The 19,030-nt window shown below is 30.8% G+C and overlaps 1 protein-coding gene across 1 annotated transcript in view; it reads left to right on the top strand.

Annotated features, from left to right (window-relative positions):
• LOC135963218 (uncharacterized) overlaps nucleotides 1–19,030 on the top strand; it is a 286,912-nt gene that overhangs the window by 199,951 nt on the left and 67,931 nt on the right. The window contains 1 exon segment of the mRNA XM_065514985.1: nucleotides 9,526–9,619. Within this exon segment, the coding sequence (XP_065371057.1) occupies nucleotides 9,526–9,619 (94 nt within the window).

Below are 19,030 nucleotides of genomic sequence, written 5' to 3'. Positions count from 1 at the left end.
AATTATTTCATAGGGAGTTATTTCATTGGGAGTTATTTCATTTGGGAGCTATTTCACGGTACCTTTTCAATCATTTATCAAAATAGCGAATGCCAATTCTGTATTGAATTACCATGGAAATATTTTACCTTTTTGTTTTTGGAAAATATAATGTCGTTGGCATAAAAATAAATGGTTAAAATTGGTGTTTGCTTAAAATAGTGTCTACTTTTAAAGTGTCGTATATTATTTTACGATAATTTACACCAATCAAATGAAATCAAAATAATTTAATTAAAATGAAAAATCCTCTATCTTATCATTTTCATACATACACATTGAATATTTTGAGAAGAAAACCCCTCTATCATAAAGTTCCCAAGAATGCAAAATTTTAAAAACCTATTATATGTGAGATTCAGTAGAGTAACTTCGGGTATTGTGGACTATGCGTCTAATGTGGACCAGTGTCTTTTTTCAGAAACTTTATTACTAGGTATGATAAAACTGATTTGTCGTACATTTTACAATTTTTTTGAAACGACAATTGCACATTTGCTTTCATGAGTAATTGATATGTTGGCTATTTATTCTTGTATTAAAATTAATGCGAGTGCTCAACATTTTTTTCGGCTCAAGTAAGAAACAAAATTTGGTACAGTTACTTGGTAGAATTTAATGTTTGGTTGTTTTATATAGTTAAAGTGGACACGTAGTTTTGCATATATTTGGTAAGAATTTAAGCACATTTAGATTATTAGGTAAAAATATTTTTTTACCACTGTAACCCAAGTTCGTGTAATGTGGACCACTTAAATTACTTGATTATGTACTACTGGTCCATATTACCCGACAATAACTATGTACTTTGTAAGCAATCTATCTAATGCTATGTTCACACTTGGGCTTTTAAACGCGTTTAAGCAAAATTTTGATTAAGTTAATCAAAGCCATTCACATTACATTTGAGATGATTAAGTTGTCACTAAAATGATTAAGTTGACAAATAAAAAACAACAAACAAATTTATATTTCTTTAAGGCATTAAATATGGAAATAAATACTTTATTAAAGATATCAGCAGATTATTTTAAACTTTTTAATTATGAAATTGTGAACATTGATGAATTATTTTAGGTTTTTTAAGAAAAAAAAAAAACTTCTGTCAAAATTTATTTATCGGTACTACACTAAAAGGTGGCCGATGCTACATCATCATCAGTTTGAGGTATGTTCAGTTGATTCTACGTGATTAATGAAATGATTAAGATTTAATCATGTCAATTTGAAGTAATTAACAAATCATTTAAATGTATGGATAATCATCTCGATTTTGAAGTGATTAGAGCTTAATCACGTTAATAAGCCAAAAACGCGACTTTTTAGTTTGTATTAATAAAAATATATTGAAATTAAATTTTTTAATCATTCATGATTAGCTGGTTCATGAATTTTATGTATTAAATACTAGTCCACATTACCCTCATATAGTGGTCAATATTACCCTCCAATTTTTTTAATGCTGGTTTTTGGGTTCCTTACAATATTTTCACATAAATTTTGTATCCTTTGACAGAAAAAATTTTCAACTGCAAAAACAATTAGAGAATACATTAGCTAATTTATTGCTTCACAACTTTTTTAATATCTATATATATTGTGGCCAAAATTTAGAAAAAAAAACAAAACGGTAGTCCACATTACCCGAAGTTACTCTAGTTGCTTTAAAAAATATTGTAGAATACCGAATTTTACTAACTTAAGTAATACGGGAAAAAACTGTTTTTTGGCTCTCCTGAAAAGTTGTGTATTTTAAGATAGAGGGTTTAGAATATAGGCTCCGATATGTATATTAAAACTTTCACTTTTGATATTATCAAATACGACTAAATTATATCACAGAGCAAACACATACATATATCACTAATTAGGAACTTACTAAAGTTTAGGCGTAGGTTAAGTAAAATAATTGAGTAGTGAAAAGGAGGCACTGTTGTTACCTCTTTAAGTTTCTCCAAAAAATTTAGCTTATTAAGAAAAATGAGAAGTGAAAAGGAGACAGTCAAATTTAGTTCATTGAGTTTTCCTAGAATTGTCTCATACTTAAAAAATGTGAAGTGAAAAGGAGGCTTTGGTGTTAGTTCTTCACGTTTCTCCAAAAATGTCTCTTTTTAAGAAAAATGAAAAGTGAAAACGAGGCAATATATTAAAAACTTAAAATTTCATAGTTTTAGCCGATTTTTTTTGGATTTTTTTTTACAAACCATCTCCTAAAAATTTCGAATCGAATAAAAAAAAATTCTGCCAAATCGCTCCAGCCATTCTCACGTGATGCCATTACATACATGGACCATAAAACGAGACCATTTTCAGGTCTTGTTTTATGCGATAGATGCGTTCCAAAACAATTCGCATAAATTGAATTCGCATAAAACGATACTCTAGCTCCATATAAAAACTAATGATTCGTTCCTAAATTCTGAAAAACCGCATAAATTCAGATTTTAATTAAAAAATCAGAACAAAATCGCATAAAAAAATCAACAAAAATATTTTTATTTAATTTACTTAAACAATAAAAACAAAATACGTTAATAAAAATAAACAAAAATATAATATTAATTCATTAATTACAGAAAAAGCGAAAATGATCCAAAAAAATGAGCTAAAACATTTTTTAAGGAAATTCTGTAAATATGTATGATTATTCTGAATCTATATAAATAAAAATCAAATTTCGTTCGTTGGTAATTGCATCAGTTGAGAACGGATAGACCGATTTGGACATTTTTTTTGTGTCAAATGTCCGTCATAGTCAAAATACATCTGCAAATATGTAACCAAAGGCAATGACTTGGCTGAGTTAGTGCGGAGAATTCCAACGATGAAGTCAATCAACTTCAAATGGGCCGCTATGTTAGCAGTAACGAAGCAATTTTGCGCATTTTTCATTTGCCATTCATGAAAGACATCCAACTGTTGTTCATTTAGCCATACATCTGGAAAATGGCCAAAAAGTGTACTTTACTGAGGAGAATGTATTACAGCGAGTTAATCGAACGCCATCTACAACATTGAACAGATGTTTAGAAATGTGCCCGAACGCTGCTATACTCCGAAATGCCAAGATATTATTTGGAATCATTCGACAAAGAAATTTCAACGGTGGAAACAAGGGAATCCAGTTCCAGGTTTCCCCATTTATTTTTATACGACGCATTAGGTCTCATTTACACAGTCCATTCAAGAAACGATGAGTGTTTCTATTTGCGTTTGCTATTTGTCAAGGTTCGTGGCACAACGTCATTCCGCGATTGTTAGATAATTACACTCATTGGAAATAATCCCTCGGAGATGCAGTGCTTTCGTTAAATGCTCATCAAATACGTTCATCTCAACATATGGGAAGCATGTTGAGATAAACCGACTGATTTGTGAAGTAAGTACAAATATGCCATGTGTGATGATATTTTGCATCAGATGCGTATTAGAAATCAAATCCAAATTTGCAACTGGGGGAATTAATTTGATATTAATTTAGGACATATGATTGATGATGTCGAAAAATGTATTATCTGAGTTAGGCATGACAGCTCCCAATCGTCCGATGCACAACGCATTTAATCCAGAGTTGCGACGCGAAAAAAAAAATTTGATTGTGATGCCTTAAAGGAAGCAGTTCGAACACAAGTTCCACTGTTGAATCGTCAACAAAAATATGCGTACGACACTCTTATGAAAGTTGTGAAAGATGGAACTGTAAGGATAGTTTTTTTCCCGGTTGAACTGGAAAAACTTTTTGATCGGGTTTATTTTGGCAACGATACGCTCGCAGAATGATATTGCACTTGCTTCATCAGGAATTGCAGCTAAGTTGTTGGAAGGCGTTCGAACTGCTCATTCAGCACTCAAGTTGCAATTGAATATACAAATCAATGAAAATCCAACATGCAACGTTTCCAAGAACAATGCGATGGCCAAAGTTTTGCAGCAAGCAAACTGATCGTTTGGGATGACATTGCAATATTTACGAAACAATCAAAGCGGGTTGCCATAATTCTGTTGCCAGGTGATTTTCGGCAAACAGTGGCAGTGATTCCACGGTCAACGCAAAGCGATGAACTTAATGCATTTTTGAAGTCGTCCGTTTTGTGGAAACACGTCAAGAAATTCAAATTGACTGTGAACATGTGTGTCGAGCTGCAGAACGATCAATCTGGAGAAGTATTTTCCAAACAATTGCTGGACATTGTCAACGGAAAAATCCCGATTGACATTTCTAACGGCTGCATTTAATTTCCCATCGCTTTCTGCCAGTTCACCGAATCAAAATCCGAACTCATCCGAAAGGTGTTTCCAAACATTGCACAAAATTACAAAAATCATGATTGGTTGAGCTAATACATACATACATACATATTTTAAAATCAAATGTAAATCAAATATTATCATTCAAAAATACGATTTTTTTCTCTTTTTAACTATTTTTACACATTTTAAACAGCTTCTCACAAATTCACAAACCGAACTTTTTTCTAATTTGGACAGGACGACGTCTGTCGGGTCAGCTAGTCACTGAATAATTGTCTGCATCGTTTTGAAATTGGTTCAACGTCACTTTCATCACTAGATGATATAATCATATTGTCATCATATGGTAAAATATCAGTTTCATCACTATTGTCCATTGTTTCTTTTCTTGTAAAATAATTCGTCATGTAACTTTGTGATTTTGAACGTTTAATTTGCTTATGCAACTCTTGATATCCGGAAAACAGATCAGTCAATTCGCGATGAATCTTTAATGCTCTTTCCGTATCTGGATCCATATTAAGAATATGATTTTGTAAAAATCAAACTATAATGATTCTATCAGTGATACATACTTGGTTTAATTTAAAAACGGTAAAAAAACTTTAAAAAACATCTAAAATTTCAAAATCTTGTCTCTGTAATGTAGTAAAGCTTCTTTTCGTAGTACATGTAGAGCACTGTATTTTTGTATAATGATTTTTTAAGTATAATTGTTGTTCAGTAATAAAATACAACAATTTTCTATTTCTACGGCGACTACTCATAATTTCGTATTCCATTATTAAAAATTAGTTTGATGTCACGAGTTCAAAGGTTTTTTTTTAAAAAAAACAAACACAAACTGCGAAGAGATTTGCTTGTCTGCAGATATACCCAGAGACTCTGGCGGGAATTGAACCCGCAACCCTCAGATTGATAGCCCAACACTTCATCGTCTAGTAGACCAATTATAATGCTATTAAGCTGCATCAAGAATATTTTAAGTCGATCCTAACGGTTTCTAGTTGTAACACCAGTTTTAAAACTCTTAAAAATTTGTCACCAAATCATTTTTATGAAAATTAAATAAGGCCCAAATAAAACTAAATAAAGCCAAAAAATAATTTATATGAAGTAAAATCCAATTTTTTTTCTTTTTGAATTTACTTCATTTAAATTTAAAAATTAATTAACCCCCCCAAAAAATTAAATAAAGCCCAATTTTAAATTATTCCAATTTTATTGGAACTTATTTCATTTTCCTAATTGGGCGTTATTTCATTGGGTGTTATTTCATGTCGCCCATAAATGATAATTATCAAAACAAATCGTATGCCAATACGACAAATGAGGGTTCAGTTACCCAAATGAAAAGAAGCAATGGAAATAATGTCCCATTATTTTCATATGCACATGCATTAAAAGAGGGTGTACCAGTACCCGACAAAAACTCTCAAAGCTCTATTGAGAATTTAATTCAAACCATGAACATTTTCATGGCGAATATGCAAAATATGTTTCAACAATTGATGCAGAATCAAAGCATGCTCATGCAGATCCTGCTAAATAAAAAATGAATTCTCTAAGAATTTGTTTTTGGAATGCTAACGGCCTTAGCCAACATAAGAATGAAGTACAGCAAGTTAGTTGAGAAAGGATATTAGGCATTTCCCAATGCCACAATATAAAACGGATCACATCCAGGCCACATCTATAAATATACCTGATGGTAGAGTTACAATATCTTCAATATATTGTCCTCCTAGGTATAATATTAATCGAGAGCAATTTCTCGAATATTTTAGGACTCTAGGTCCAAGATTTATAGCAGCCTTATTACTCCTAGAGGGAGGCAACTGTTAAGGTAAGGTCACACACGGCAAATATTTGCACAAAAAAGCGTAACCACTTTTTTTAACACTAATTTGTTTGACGTGTTCGCTCTTACAAGTGTTTTGTAAGATCAAACAGCATCAAATAAAATAAAACTAATTTTTTTGTTTTGAATCATCCTAAGTAAAATAAGCTTTTGAAATAAATAAAAGAATTCAAATGTATTTTATTTAGCGGTTACGTCTTTTTCGTCAAATATTTGTCATGTGTGACCCTACCTTTAGAAGCAATATCATCTAACAGACTAGATGCCATATATAGTGACAACCATACATATTGGCCTACAGACCTCAATAAGATTCCCGATCTAATTGACTTCGCTGTAATCAAGAATATAAAACGAGAATTTATTTCAGTGATCCCTTCGCTGGACCTCTCGTCAGACCAGTCGCCTACAGTTTTAACGTTATTAGAAGTTCAAGGAAATTGGAAAACTCTAACCCCCATTTTCTCAATCTCTGGTTATTTTTTATCGTGACGATAAACTGACAGTTCCCATACAAAAAAATGTTAATTGGAGGTTTATCTTTACGAAAATCGATAATCAGGGGCAAATTCTCGCACTCGCAATCGAAATAAATTTCGAACGCTTATTAGTGTTCGAGTAAATACACGTTCGTTATCGAGCACAATCATTATAATTTTATATACATTTTATTCGATATCGATAAAGAGAAACCCAAACATAAACCAAACTCGCACGTTCGAATAAGTATTCGATCGTGTTCGACTACGGTAATTAGCCCCCAGATATTGAGAAAATGGGGGTTACTCTTGTTTCCCTAACAAGAAAACGAACTGGTTAAAGTATAAAATGTATGTTAGCTCACACTTGCCACAGAACATCTCATTGAAAAATGAATATGAAATACAATCCGCTGTCGATATATTTACAGACATTTTAACAAACGCCGTTAAAGTGTCCACGCCCCCAGTCACCCTGGAGAATTACAGACACTCAAAATGTCCTAAAAACATTGAATCTCTTATCAAAGAAAAGAGAACACTCAGACGTCAACGGCAACAATCATGATCTCCGAACGTAAAGGCTAAACTTAATCAGTGCCAATGAAGACTTCACGTCGTCTTAAAGATTAATTATGAATCTAACCTGAGAAATTATCTTAAAAACTTAGACCCTACTAAGAAAACAGAATATAGTCTCTGGAAAACTGTGAAAAATATCAATCAATGCCCTATTGTATATGAGTCGCCCATACGCCTTCAGAACGGAGAATGAAAAGTTGTTACTTGAGAGACTTATAGTGCACCTTGACGAAAATTGCATTATTCCTGACCATCAATTTGGTTTCAGAAGGAAACATAGTACTATCGAACATGTACATCGGATAACTACACTTATTCGGAAAACCTTCGAGAGCAAGCAGTATTGCTCCGCATTATTTATTGACATATCTCAAGCCTTCGATCAAGTCTGGCACGATGGACTAATATACAAGATTACTAGATTACTACCTGCGAACGTACATAAACTGCTTAAAAATTACATACAAGAAAAATCTTTTCAAATCAGATCAAAGGATGTGATCTTGACACGTCGAAAAATATCCGCTGGTGTACCACAGGGAAGTATTCTAGGGCCGTTCCTATATATTTTATATACTGCAGATATGCTTACGAGCGCACTGACTGACACATCTACATTTGCGGACGATACCGCTTTTTTAAGTATACATGAAAACCCCGCAATAGCTTCTGAACTACTCAAGTCTCACATCGGCGATTTGGAAAAATGTCTGGACAAATAGAACATTAAGGTCAATGCAACAAAATGTATTTACGTTACATTTACTTTAAGACGAGAAAGTTGCCCTGCCATACAGATAAATAGTATCAAAATTCCAGAACAGAGCCATGTGAGATATCTCGGTATCCATCTTGATCGCCGTTTAACATGGTCCCACCATATTGAAGCCAAGGTTACACAAATAAAATTAAAGTCAGTTCAATTGTGCTTTTGTACAAAACAATTATAAAACCGATATGGCTATACGGCATTTAGCTAACGTTGAAAAATTGCAAAGAAAGCAGTCAGCACTGTTAAGGACAATAACAGGTGCCCCATGCTACATTCGCAATAGTAATATCCATAGGGATCTCAATGTCCCCATAATACGCGAAGAGATCAAACTCTCCAGTCTAAAATACATTTCAAAACTAATGGATCATCCAAACCGCCTTGCCAGGGAGTTGCTGTCATTTGAGGGTCATAGACGACTGAGTCGATTGGAAACACTGGATCTGGCCAGATAATCATTTAACGAGCACTCATGTTGGACATTGCAGCGGCAATAGCAACTTTAGTTTTAGTTTATGTTAAGATTTTAATAATTATTGTAAATTTCTAAAAAGAAAGATTCAATAAAGAAATAAAGATAAAAAATTCGTAGTTAAGCGATTATATGCGAGTGAAAAATTGCATGATATTCTCTGCAAACATTTTTGGATGTTGTCTTACATTTCGGTCCATAACTCAGGTTCTACCAAATAAGATTTTGTTGATTTTCATTTTAATTTTCATTAAGTTCGCTGAGACGTGACAGACAGATGTACATTAGGGATATAACAAATAATAAACATTTTTGTTTGCAAATTGACATAGCATAGTCGAATAGAGCATTAAAAAATATAAAAAAACCACGGTATTATTTTTTCGCGGTTGTTAAAAAAGTTCACGCACGAAACACAATAAAGTTTTTCATGAAATATTTTCAATTATTTTGAAATACAATATAATTTATTCTAATAATAACTGCGGAAATACTTTATAATTATAATTATAGATAATTTATAAATAAGGGAAGTCTCCGTCACATTTGCAAAAAAAAAAAACATGAAATTATTTATATAATTTTTCAGAAAAAAAAAATTTTGGTTTTTTTTAGAAATCGGTGTTGGTGCGTGATGTTTTTGATTCCAAATGACCAAAAAATTGTTTTCATTACTTATACAATATTGGCCATCACGTGGTGGTATGCCAAAAATTTCGCCAAAATTAGTTATATGCCTAATGTACATAGCTCAATGGACTTAGAATTTCATAAGGATCAATGATATTGTTGGGTCTCAGATGAATATTTCTCAATGTTACACACGGAATGACAAACTTATATATACCGTCATTCAACACTTTTGGTGGTGGAGTGTATAATAATTTTAAAACTTGTTTGATTTAAAAGAAATTTTCCAATAAAGGAAAATATTAAATGTACTTGCGGTCCAACGACAAAACTTAAATATCATTTATAATACAATGATATTTATAAAAAAGTACATTATTTCAAATGCATGTACGATTTAAATGACTACATACATATTTAACATCAAATTTCTTTTCAGATGCACCGAACGATACCATATACATGATATGTGGGGTTGTGATTGCTATGCTTCTTGTGGGACTTATAATAATATTAGTAGCTGTTACAATAAAGTAAGTATATATGTATATGGATAATTTAAAAATGTTTAAAGAATCCTTAGCGCTGAACATTCATTAATTCATCAGAATCATAGACTGTTCCGAATTTTAAACACCATCCATCTCTATATTGAAGCAAAGAATATAAATCAATATATATTATTTATATTCTTTGATTGAAGCCAATTCAAAGGCAAGTTTTCATTGTGGCTTAGTGTAGAAACACAAGCTTGCGAATTTAAATTTTAAGAGAAAAAACAAATTAAATGAAGCTGTGCGGATATTGTGATTTGTATTTCATAGAGTAGCTTCATCCTGGACATTCACAAACAAATGTTAGAATTACAGCATGTTTACAGAGAAACTTTTTTTTGTAATTCGGTCTCTTATTCATAATTCAAGATCATTTAATTAAAATTACATAATTAAATTAGAGCTTAATTCAGCAGTTTTTAGTTCAAAATAAAAAAAAAAACGTAGGAATTAATTGATTTTCAAAATTTAATTAACAACTAGTTTTTCGATCCTTTGGTATATGTCCATGTCACATTTGATGAGGATCACCTCCTACGATTAAGGATTATGTGAAAACGATTCCAGAAATACATTTTTTGTCTTGTCTCGCTTTGTCGTTTTGGTATTGGTAGGTTGGTAATTTTGGTAATTTCTTTATAAGTTTCCTTAATCCTCCGTTACTCGCAACTGATCTGGTTGATACAGGCAAACATTTTTTTATTTTAAATGTTTTTAAGCACTCTAAATTTTAAGTTATTTTTTGATAAAATAATATTTTTATTGCAAAAAAATGGCGAAAAAACGACTTTATTATTTTTTTTAAATTTGAATGCAGATAACTTTTGACTCAGTAGAGGTTTGTAAACAATTCTTTCCTACTATTATTACTACATGTCTTGTTAATTCTTATATTTCAAGAAAATCGGGAAAGAATTGGATCCGTTATTAGCAAAAAAACAGACCAAGGTAGGTAAATAAAATAAAATTTTACTTTTCAAATGCGAATAACTCGTAAACTATAAGAGATAATTTTTTGTAGATCTCGTCTAGTAGATTCCATATATATAAAAATCTTTCAAATGGGATCGCAAACAAAAATTTGACATAATATATATATATATACCTGATGTGCCCCAATTTGGGCCTTTGTGGCTCGGCTCCCCTTGGTGTTATAAATCCCAAATTAAAAACTTAATCTTATCAACACCTCCTCTATGGCCATGGGAAATTTTATTAAAATCGGGCTATTCGTTTAGAAGTTACAGATTTATTTCCACTTTGTTTTCAGATCCCCCACTGTGCGACACTCGACGCGGACACATTAGAACATAAGTACATATTATCAATATTGGACGGATTACGACATTTATTTGCGGACAAAATAAAAATGCGTGTAGACGCGACGGACGACAGAACACTACCCGAATTTAGATTTTTACAAAATTAAATTTTAACAAAAATTCGCTATTGTTACCATAGGATGTTTTAATCAACTTGTTATCAAAACATTGGATTATTTGGAAAAAGTATGTATTAGGGATGCCAATCCCGTAATCCCGATCGCAAAAATACAGGTATTTTTCGAGATTTCTGATATTTTGGAAGATCCCAAAAATACGTACAAAGCTAAATTTCAGCATACATAAAAACAAGAATTTTATTATTATTATTTTGTTATAAAATATATATGTATATGGGTCAAGTGAACCAATTTTTAAAATCGATGTCATCCGATCGGGATGAAATTTTCACCAAGGTTAGACCTATTGGATAGTAATTCATTTTGGAAAAAAGTTAGATTTTCCAAAAAAATTTCAAAAATTTTATGTTTTGAGTTACAATAGCTATCTAAACACTTTGGGACACATTTTGCTAAGAACAATAGGTAATAAGCAGGGCAACCAAAAATATGCCATATCATATTTTTTACTGTGCGTCGTATAATCATATTAGATAGTTATTTATCCGTTTCAGACAATTTTAAGAATTTTGGCATCGATTTGTTAGTGCATATTTTGCTCTTTACTGCATATTTTAGCATATTTTGCGTTTTATAGCATATTTTTGCATATATAACTCATTACTGCATCTTTTTGTTGCATATTTCCTTTGTTTTTCATTAAAAAAAAACTATAAAATTATATTACATTATATTAAGAAAACAACTTAATATAATTTTATAGTTATTGTCATTTTTATATTTTACTATTTTGTTTTAAAGAAAAAAATGAGAGTACCTATAATCGAGTTATCTTCGTTGAATTTCCCTGTAGTCAGCCTAGAACCATGTCTCTATGTCAACAATCTTTCTCTATCGACAATTGCACTAGTTCATATGTCGACAACTTTTCTTTAAGCGTCAGTAGAGATACGTTAGAGACAACAGTTCTAGTGTATTTCTGACAATATCTTAAGTAAATGACACTTTAACAAAATTTTCGATACATAAAAAAAACTTAAGGTTGCTTGAGACAGTTATTCAACAAATGTTCAGAATATTAAGATCCATCGAAAATCTTGTGCTCAAAGCACGTTGATAGATTTCCACCAATTGTAACGAATATATTAAATCATTAAAAACAATATATATGGATATCGATCGACGAAACAATGGTTGAGAAAGGATGAAACATAGGAAATGTCACGGTATTTTGAGTCTCAATGATAAAACTGCAACAAAAAGGTTTTTTTTAATTGCCGTAGTCTAGAACAAATCATTCCACTATGTTAGGACTTTTTGATAATTCTATTTAAATTTTGGAAGCCGAACTGATGAATGCTCCAAAATCCATTGAAATTTTTTTTACCAAGAAAACACACGTGTTATGGAGAAGTTTTTAAAACATAATTCAAATTATAAAAAGTGGGTTTTAAAGCTTTATGTAGAATAGAAACATTTCGAGAAATTTATCCGGAACACCCTCTCCCTACTGATCCTATAATAATTGGGGCACATGGATTGAGAAAATAAAGTATTATGCCACTAATTACTAAAATCAGTATTAGGCACTTTAATAGATGAGACAAATCAATTGATTAATATTGTCTAAGAAACTCTACGGAAATCTAAAACAAAGATTTAGTTTGAAAATTTGAAAACTTAGGTAAACAAATAATAATTTATTGCTAAATATCTGTGGTCATAAGCAATAACCACCTAATTCGACTTAAGAAAGATTTGAGTTATATATTATTCTGTTCATAGAACTGTATGTATACGTGAAATTTCTACCTTCCTAACTTTCTTATTTAAAAAGTTATTAATTAGAAACATATTGGCTTAAGTCCTAAGGAAGACTATTTCATTTACAATAAGCGCCAAAATATACTTAAGAAAACATTCAATTATATTTTATTTTGTTTAAATAGCTTATAATGACTTTAGTTGTTATTGTATATTTTTCACGAAATAAATTTTCATAAATAAGAGTGCTGTTATAAGAGCCAAACTAAAGATAAGCGATAATTAAGCCAATTTAATTACTTGACATGTCAATTTTTAAATATGTATGTAATAACAGCTTAACTCAACATATGCAAAGCAACAATCAAAACACTTACTTTCAACAAACGCCTAATCAGACATTAGCATTTTTAATTTAGTATTTCTGAGTTGCATTAAGCGATGATATTTGTTTTTATTAAATATTTCTCTAATAAATAAAGCTTTTGTTATAATTTTTATTTTAGCATTGTGGGGGTAAGAATCTTTGATTCTGCATTATACTTTTTCTAACGCACTCTTTTATTTTTTTTCAGAAACGCTTTTATAAATATAAATAGCTTTTTCTCAAAAACAGGTTTTTTGAATTAGGCGGTTATTTCTTGTGGCCACAGATATAATAAAATGATTTGAATCAAACTATTTTCATATATTGCCAAAGTCTATAAAATCGAAATTTAATCCTATAATAATCCATTTTAATTTATGTGCTCAATATTGTATTTACTTCTTACATATATATTTTTTAATAAAATTTTGATATCAAACAATAACCAACTATTTTTAAGTGCATATTTTTTATATTTTAAGACCATATTTTTCGTTTTTAAGTGCATATGTTATATAAAACACTTTTTTGGAGCATATTTTTGGTTGCACTTGCTTTCAACTTGAATTGCAGTAAAAATGCTTATTGGGAATGAATTAGTTTTTGTTTTGTTATATTTTTACTTAAATATACATATTTATGAAATAAATAGTTGTCATTGTTAAATTTTATGTTTTTTGATGTAAAGCAAAAATCATGAAGACCCGAAAGTCCCTGGATTTACATTTATTTGTAAAACCCAGTACCGTTTGGCATCCCTAGTATGTAGACATGTGGTAATCACATTTTAACGGAGATTTGTAATGGAAAAAAGAAAAGCGGCGTAGGTGAAAAAGAGTTTTCAGGTTGCATTACCAGTTCTTTTCAGCAAATTAAAAATGATATTTAAAATTTGTTCACCATTTTAATTATTTTGAAAGCCAGTGGTTAGAAAAGGTAATGTTGTTTAAACTATTTATGTAAACACTTTTTTAATTTAATTATTTTTTATTACAGATTGGCACAGGAAATATAATTAAAAAAATGGAAAGTTTTTACATTTGTACAATTTTTGAGAGGCGAAGAGTTCACAAAGAGACACGGTTTTGAGCAGTTTGCCAATAGAGGAGGACCTTTGGAAAAATTAAATATTGACAGAGAAACAAATATAGAAAAGGCTGTCGATGAACTAAAAAGGGAGTGATAACATTATACACATTCCTGAACAGAATGGTTTTTCCTCAAAACCAAACTGGCACTGACATGGAATCGGAAGGTGATATTTTTGAAGACATGATATATTTGGATGGAGATAGAAGAAGACAATCCAGAAACACAAATAGTCATGTAAACACGAAATATAGTTGTGTATTGTCTGCATTATACAGGGTGTCCGCCGGGAAGGTATACTACTTTGTTTTGCCGCCATTTTGGTAAACATTAGTCTTGACAGTTCATATTTGGCAGTCGAAAAGTAGACACGTGGCAAATTTATTATGGAAAAATATTCGATAAACCAATATGTTGTAATCGTTAAAACAGTTTATCAAAATTAATCATTGATTACTGTGACGTGGCAAATTTATTATGGAAAAATATTCGATAAACCAATATGTTGTAATCGTTAAAACAGTTTATCAAAATTAATCATTGATTACTGTGCCGATGGGAATGGATATGTGAATAAACAGAATGGTCGGTTCTGGGCAATGGAAAACTATGATTGAAAACTTTTTAACGCCTGGGATTTATTAACATGTGGTATCAGCAAGACGGTGCCACATTTAATACAGCCAGGATAACAATGGAATTACTGCGAGACCTCTTTCCACAACAAGTTATTTCAAGAAATGGTGATGTTGATTGGCCTCCACGGTCGCCTGATTTGACTGCTCCGGACTTCTTTTTGTGGGGATATCTGAAAAGCAGGGTTTATGCAAATAATCCAGAAATGCTTCAGCAACGCAAACAAAATATTCGTGATGAAATTAATGAAATACAGCGTGAAATGTAATGAAAAATGTGTTCAAAAAGGCTCGCATTTGTGAGGCTAACAGAGGCGAACATTTACCTGATATTGTATTCCATACATAATTACCGGCATTAAATAAAACATTTATCAATATAAAATCCATTATCTTTCATTAAATCAAAAATTATAAAAAAAAAACAAAGTTGTTTACCTTACCAGCGGACACCCTGTAGAAGAGCCAAACATACTACTTTTGCTCTGTAAATATTTGAAAATTTGTAATGAATGTTTAAATTACATGCTCAAACTACTTCCAATAATGAAAAGCAGTTCAATTACCCATTTTGTCGTCTGCCTGCCGCAGAAATTATGCAAGTTGTTTTGTGAATAATGTTTATAATTTGAACATATGTAAATATGTATATCATACATAAATGAACAATTAATAAACATATATCATTAAATTTAAAATATTGAAATAACTGACGGCACGAAATAACTCCCCAAAACGAAAATGAAATAACTCCCCAAGTTTGGGGACTTCTTTCATTATGAAATAATTCCCCAATTTTTTATGAAATAAAGCCCCAATTAGAGTATCCAAAACCGAAACCGAAAACCGGTCAACCAGTTTTTTCATCTTTGTAAACTCCACCGGTTTCGGTTTTTTTAACTTTTCGATTTTTTGACAAACCGGTTTTTGTAAGACGGTTAACCGGTTTTAATGATATATATTTTCTAAAGTTCATTCAAAAATATTTATGAAAATCTTTGATATCATTTTTAAAAATATTGATTTATTTTATAGAAAATTGTAGCATTTGACAAAATAATTGCATAAAGAATTCAAAAATGCTAAATTTCCATTAAATACAAATTTAATATAAACCGGTTAACCGGTTTTTTTGAAGACAAAAACCGAAACCGCCTAAACGGTTTTTTTTAAAAGACAATAATCGAAACCGGTTTTTTCAAAAACACACTTTTTCGGATAAACCGGAAACCGGTTTCTTAAATTTGACGGTTTTTTGGACACTCTAGCCCCAATGAAATGAAACAACTTCCAAACAGCTTGCGGGAAGACCAAATTTATTGATTTTCTCATTCCCTGCTCATAATAGGTTATGAATATAGCCGGCTCTAAGTCAAAAACATTTGTTATAATATAATTAATGAGGGCCTTATAACTCTCATTTGTTTTTTTATCCATTAAAATACAAAACATCACCTCCTAGGACATCTGCAAGGACTTCTCAATTGTTCTTTATTTCATTAAGGGTCTTTAACTCCTTAAATGCTTCTTCTTCATTGTTCTGATTATGTTCTATATACTTTTTGGGTAGTTCTATTTCTACACATACATATATTTGGACACATTTTTGTAAACCGATTTTTTATATATATAATTTTTTGCTGAATTACATATAGCAATTGACTAGCAATTGACTATTTCATCTTTTACCATTCACAATTTCGAAGTTAATTTTTTAATTTCTTTAACAATGTTTTCATCGCGAAGTTATCTTAAAAACTAATTGCTTGATATTTTTTAAAATTGAATAGTCTACTTACTCAAAATATATAACGGGATATAATTTGGATTCTTTTAAAATTTACTAAAAGTGTAAAATGAAATAACTCCCCAAAAATAATTTTAGGGAGTTATTTCATAATGAAATAAGTCCCCAAAAGTCGAAATAAATCCCCAATTGTCGTTGTTGTTGCGTTCAATACAAAATTTTGGGGAGTTATTTCATTTTCGTTTTGGGGAGTTATTTCATGACGCCATTGGGACTTTCTTTCCATATTTTTTGGAAATTACTTCATTATGAAATAAAACCCAAATATTGGGAATTACGTTGTCATCTTAATTGGTACCGTGAAATAGCTCCCAAATGAAATATCTCCCAATGAAATAACTCCCTATGAAATAATTCCCATCAAAAATGAAATAATTCCCAAACTTGAAAAATGAAATAACTACCAAAGGGTAAAATGAAATTACTCCCAATAATAGGCGGTTTCATAATTTTAAAAATATTACTCCCAAAAAAGCGAAATAACTCCCAATGAAAACTTTTCTGAAGTGAAGCCAGTTTTTGATATTTATGGGTTCTGGTTTTGCAAAGTAGAATCCAACAAAAATGAAATAACTCCCAATACAGTGAAATAACTCCGAATTCCCAAAATAAAATGAAATAAAACCCAACAAAAATTTCATAGGGAGTTATTTCATTATGAAATATCTCCCAACAAAAAATCATGAAATAACTCCCTATGCGTTAGGACTTGTTTCATAATGAAATAAGTCCTAAATTGTATGAAAAATTTGTTGGGTGTTATTTCATTTTTTAGTGGGGAGTTATTTCATTTGGGAGTTATTTCACGGTACCATCTTAATTGGGTAACTCCAAATTAAATTGAAATTAGGTGATTATTAACTTTTTTCATTTGGGAATTTTTTTGTTTTGGGTTTTAATTCATTAGGAATTAGTTAATTTTTCGTAAGTAAAAGATGGGTCCTGTTTTATTAATTTTTAGCTAAAACTAACTGATGCAAAATTTAAGGCCAATCGAGTAAAAGGAATCTAACATTTTATAACAAATAAATTAGCACATAACCAAAATATGCAATTATAAATTTGTTTCAAATTGAAAGCCTCTTTTTTCTCGTTTATTCACTCATATTTTTCAAATTTATTTTTCACATAAACACAACCTTGTCTATCTTACCTAGAGATGCCAAACGGGGAATCCAGTTACCGTAAATCCCGGGATTTCTTAAATCCCGAAGCCCGGGATTTTTTAATTTTAAATCCCGGGATTTTCCAAATCCCGTTTTTCATAAATAAATAGGGGAAATGTAATGTTAGATCAACGCCTGCTACAACATAGTTAATAAAGGAAAGGTGTATTTTTGGGTTTCCTTGAGTACTGGAAAATCTACAATAATTTTTTTCGTAAGTTATCAATCAAAATCCTCTACAAACGAAATTGATTTTTTCTCAGATGAGGAGCTCGATCAAAATGAAAATATTTCGGTTGTTCAAAGGCTAAAAAATATTATTAACAAATGTAAAAGCCCCCAAATAACAATTTATAATGCAGATTTACAACTTATAATTAGACTTGCCAACCGTCCCGTTTTCGTCGGGACAGACCAGTTTTAGAGTCGAATGTCCCGTGTCCCGGCGATTCTCTGAACGGGACGCCATTTGTCCCGTTTAAAAAAAAACATAACTTTTTCATTAATTACCACAAAAAATATAAAAAAATCAAAAATTGGAAATTGGAAATACCGATACAAGGATGCTTTATTTTCTGAAATATAGTATTTTCTAAAAACTGAATATCACTATTTAACAATATACATAGGTACTTAGTGCATTAACTTCTATGAGTTTCAATAAACTCATTAGTAAACATTATTTAACTTTCATGAGTTGTTGGTCCATTGAAATGGACTGAGTTTGTTGAATTAATAAAAAAGCTGATAAAAGCGATTAAAAATATAAATTTTAAATTATGGACTGAATTAGGTAAAATTATAAAAAATTAATTTTCAGACAAAGTTTGAAGAATCTCGCAATTTTAATTATCCAGATATTCAAAATTTACTATGTACTTTGAATGGAAAGTTTCACACCCACTGTTCCGATCTAAACCATTTTAGCTAAACTCTGTACAGTGATAAGAATTTGATTCATACAAAGTTTAAATACATTACAATTATAGTACTCCAGATATTCGAAATTAACTATATACTTTGTACGGGAGGTGTCACTCCCACTAATCCAATCCCGACCATTTTACAGCCAAACTATGTAAAATGATAAGGGAGCTATCGGACAAAGTTTGAGGAATCTCGCAATTATAGTTCTGAAAATATTTATTTTTCTTTGTGTG

This window comes from Calliphora vicina, chromosome 1 (assembly GCF_958450345.1).
Source record: "Calliphora vicina chromosome 1, idCalVici1.1, whole genome shotgun sequence".
Lineage (NCBI taxonomy): Eukaryota > Metazoa > Arthropoda > Insecta > Diptera > Calliphoridae > Calliphora > Calliphora vicina.
Note: the sequence above shows the minus strand (reverse complement) of the source record. Positions and strands in the feature narration are given on the sequence as shown.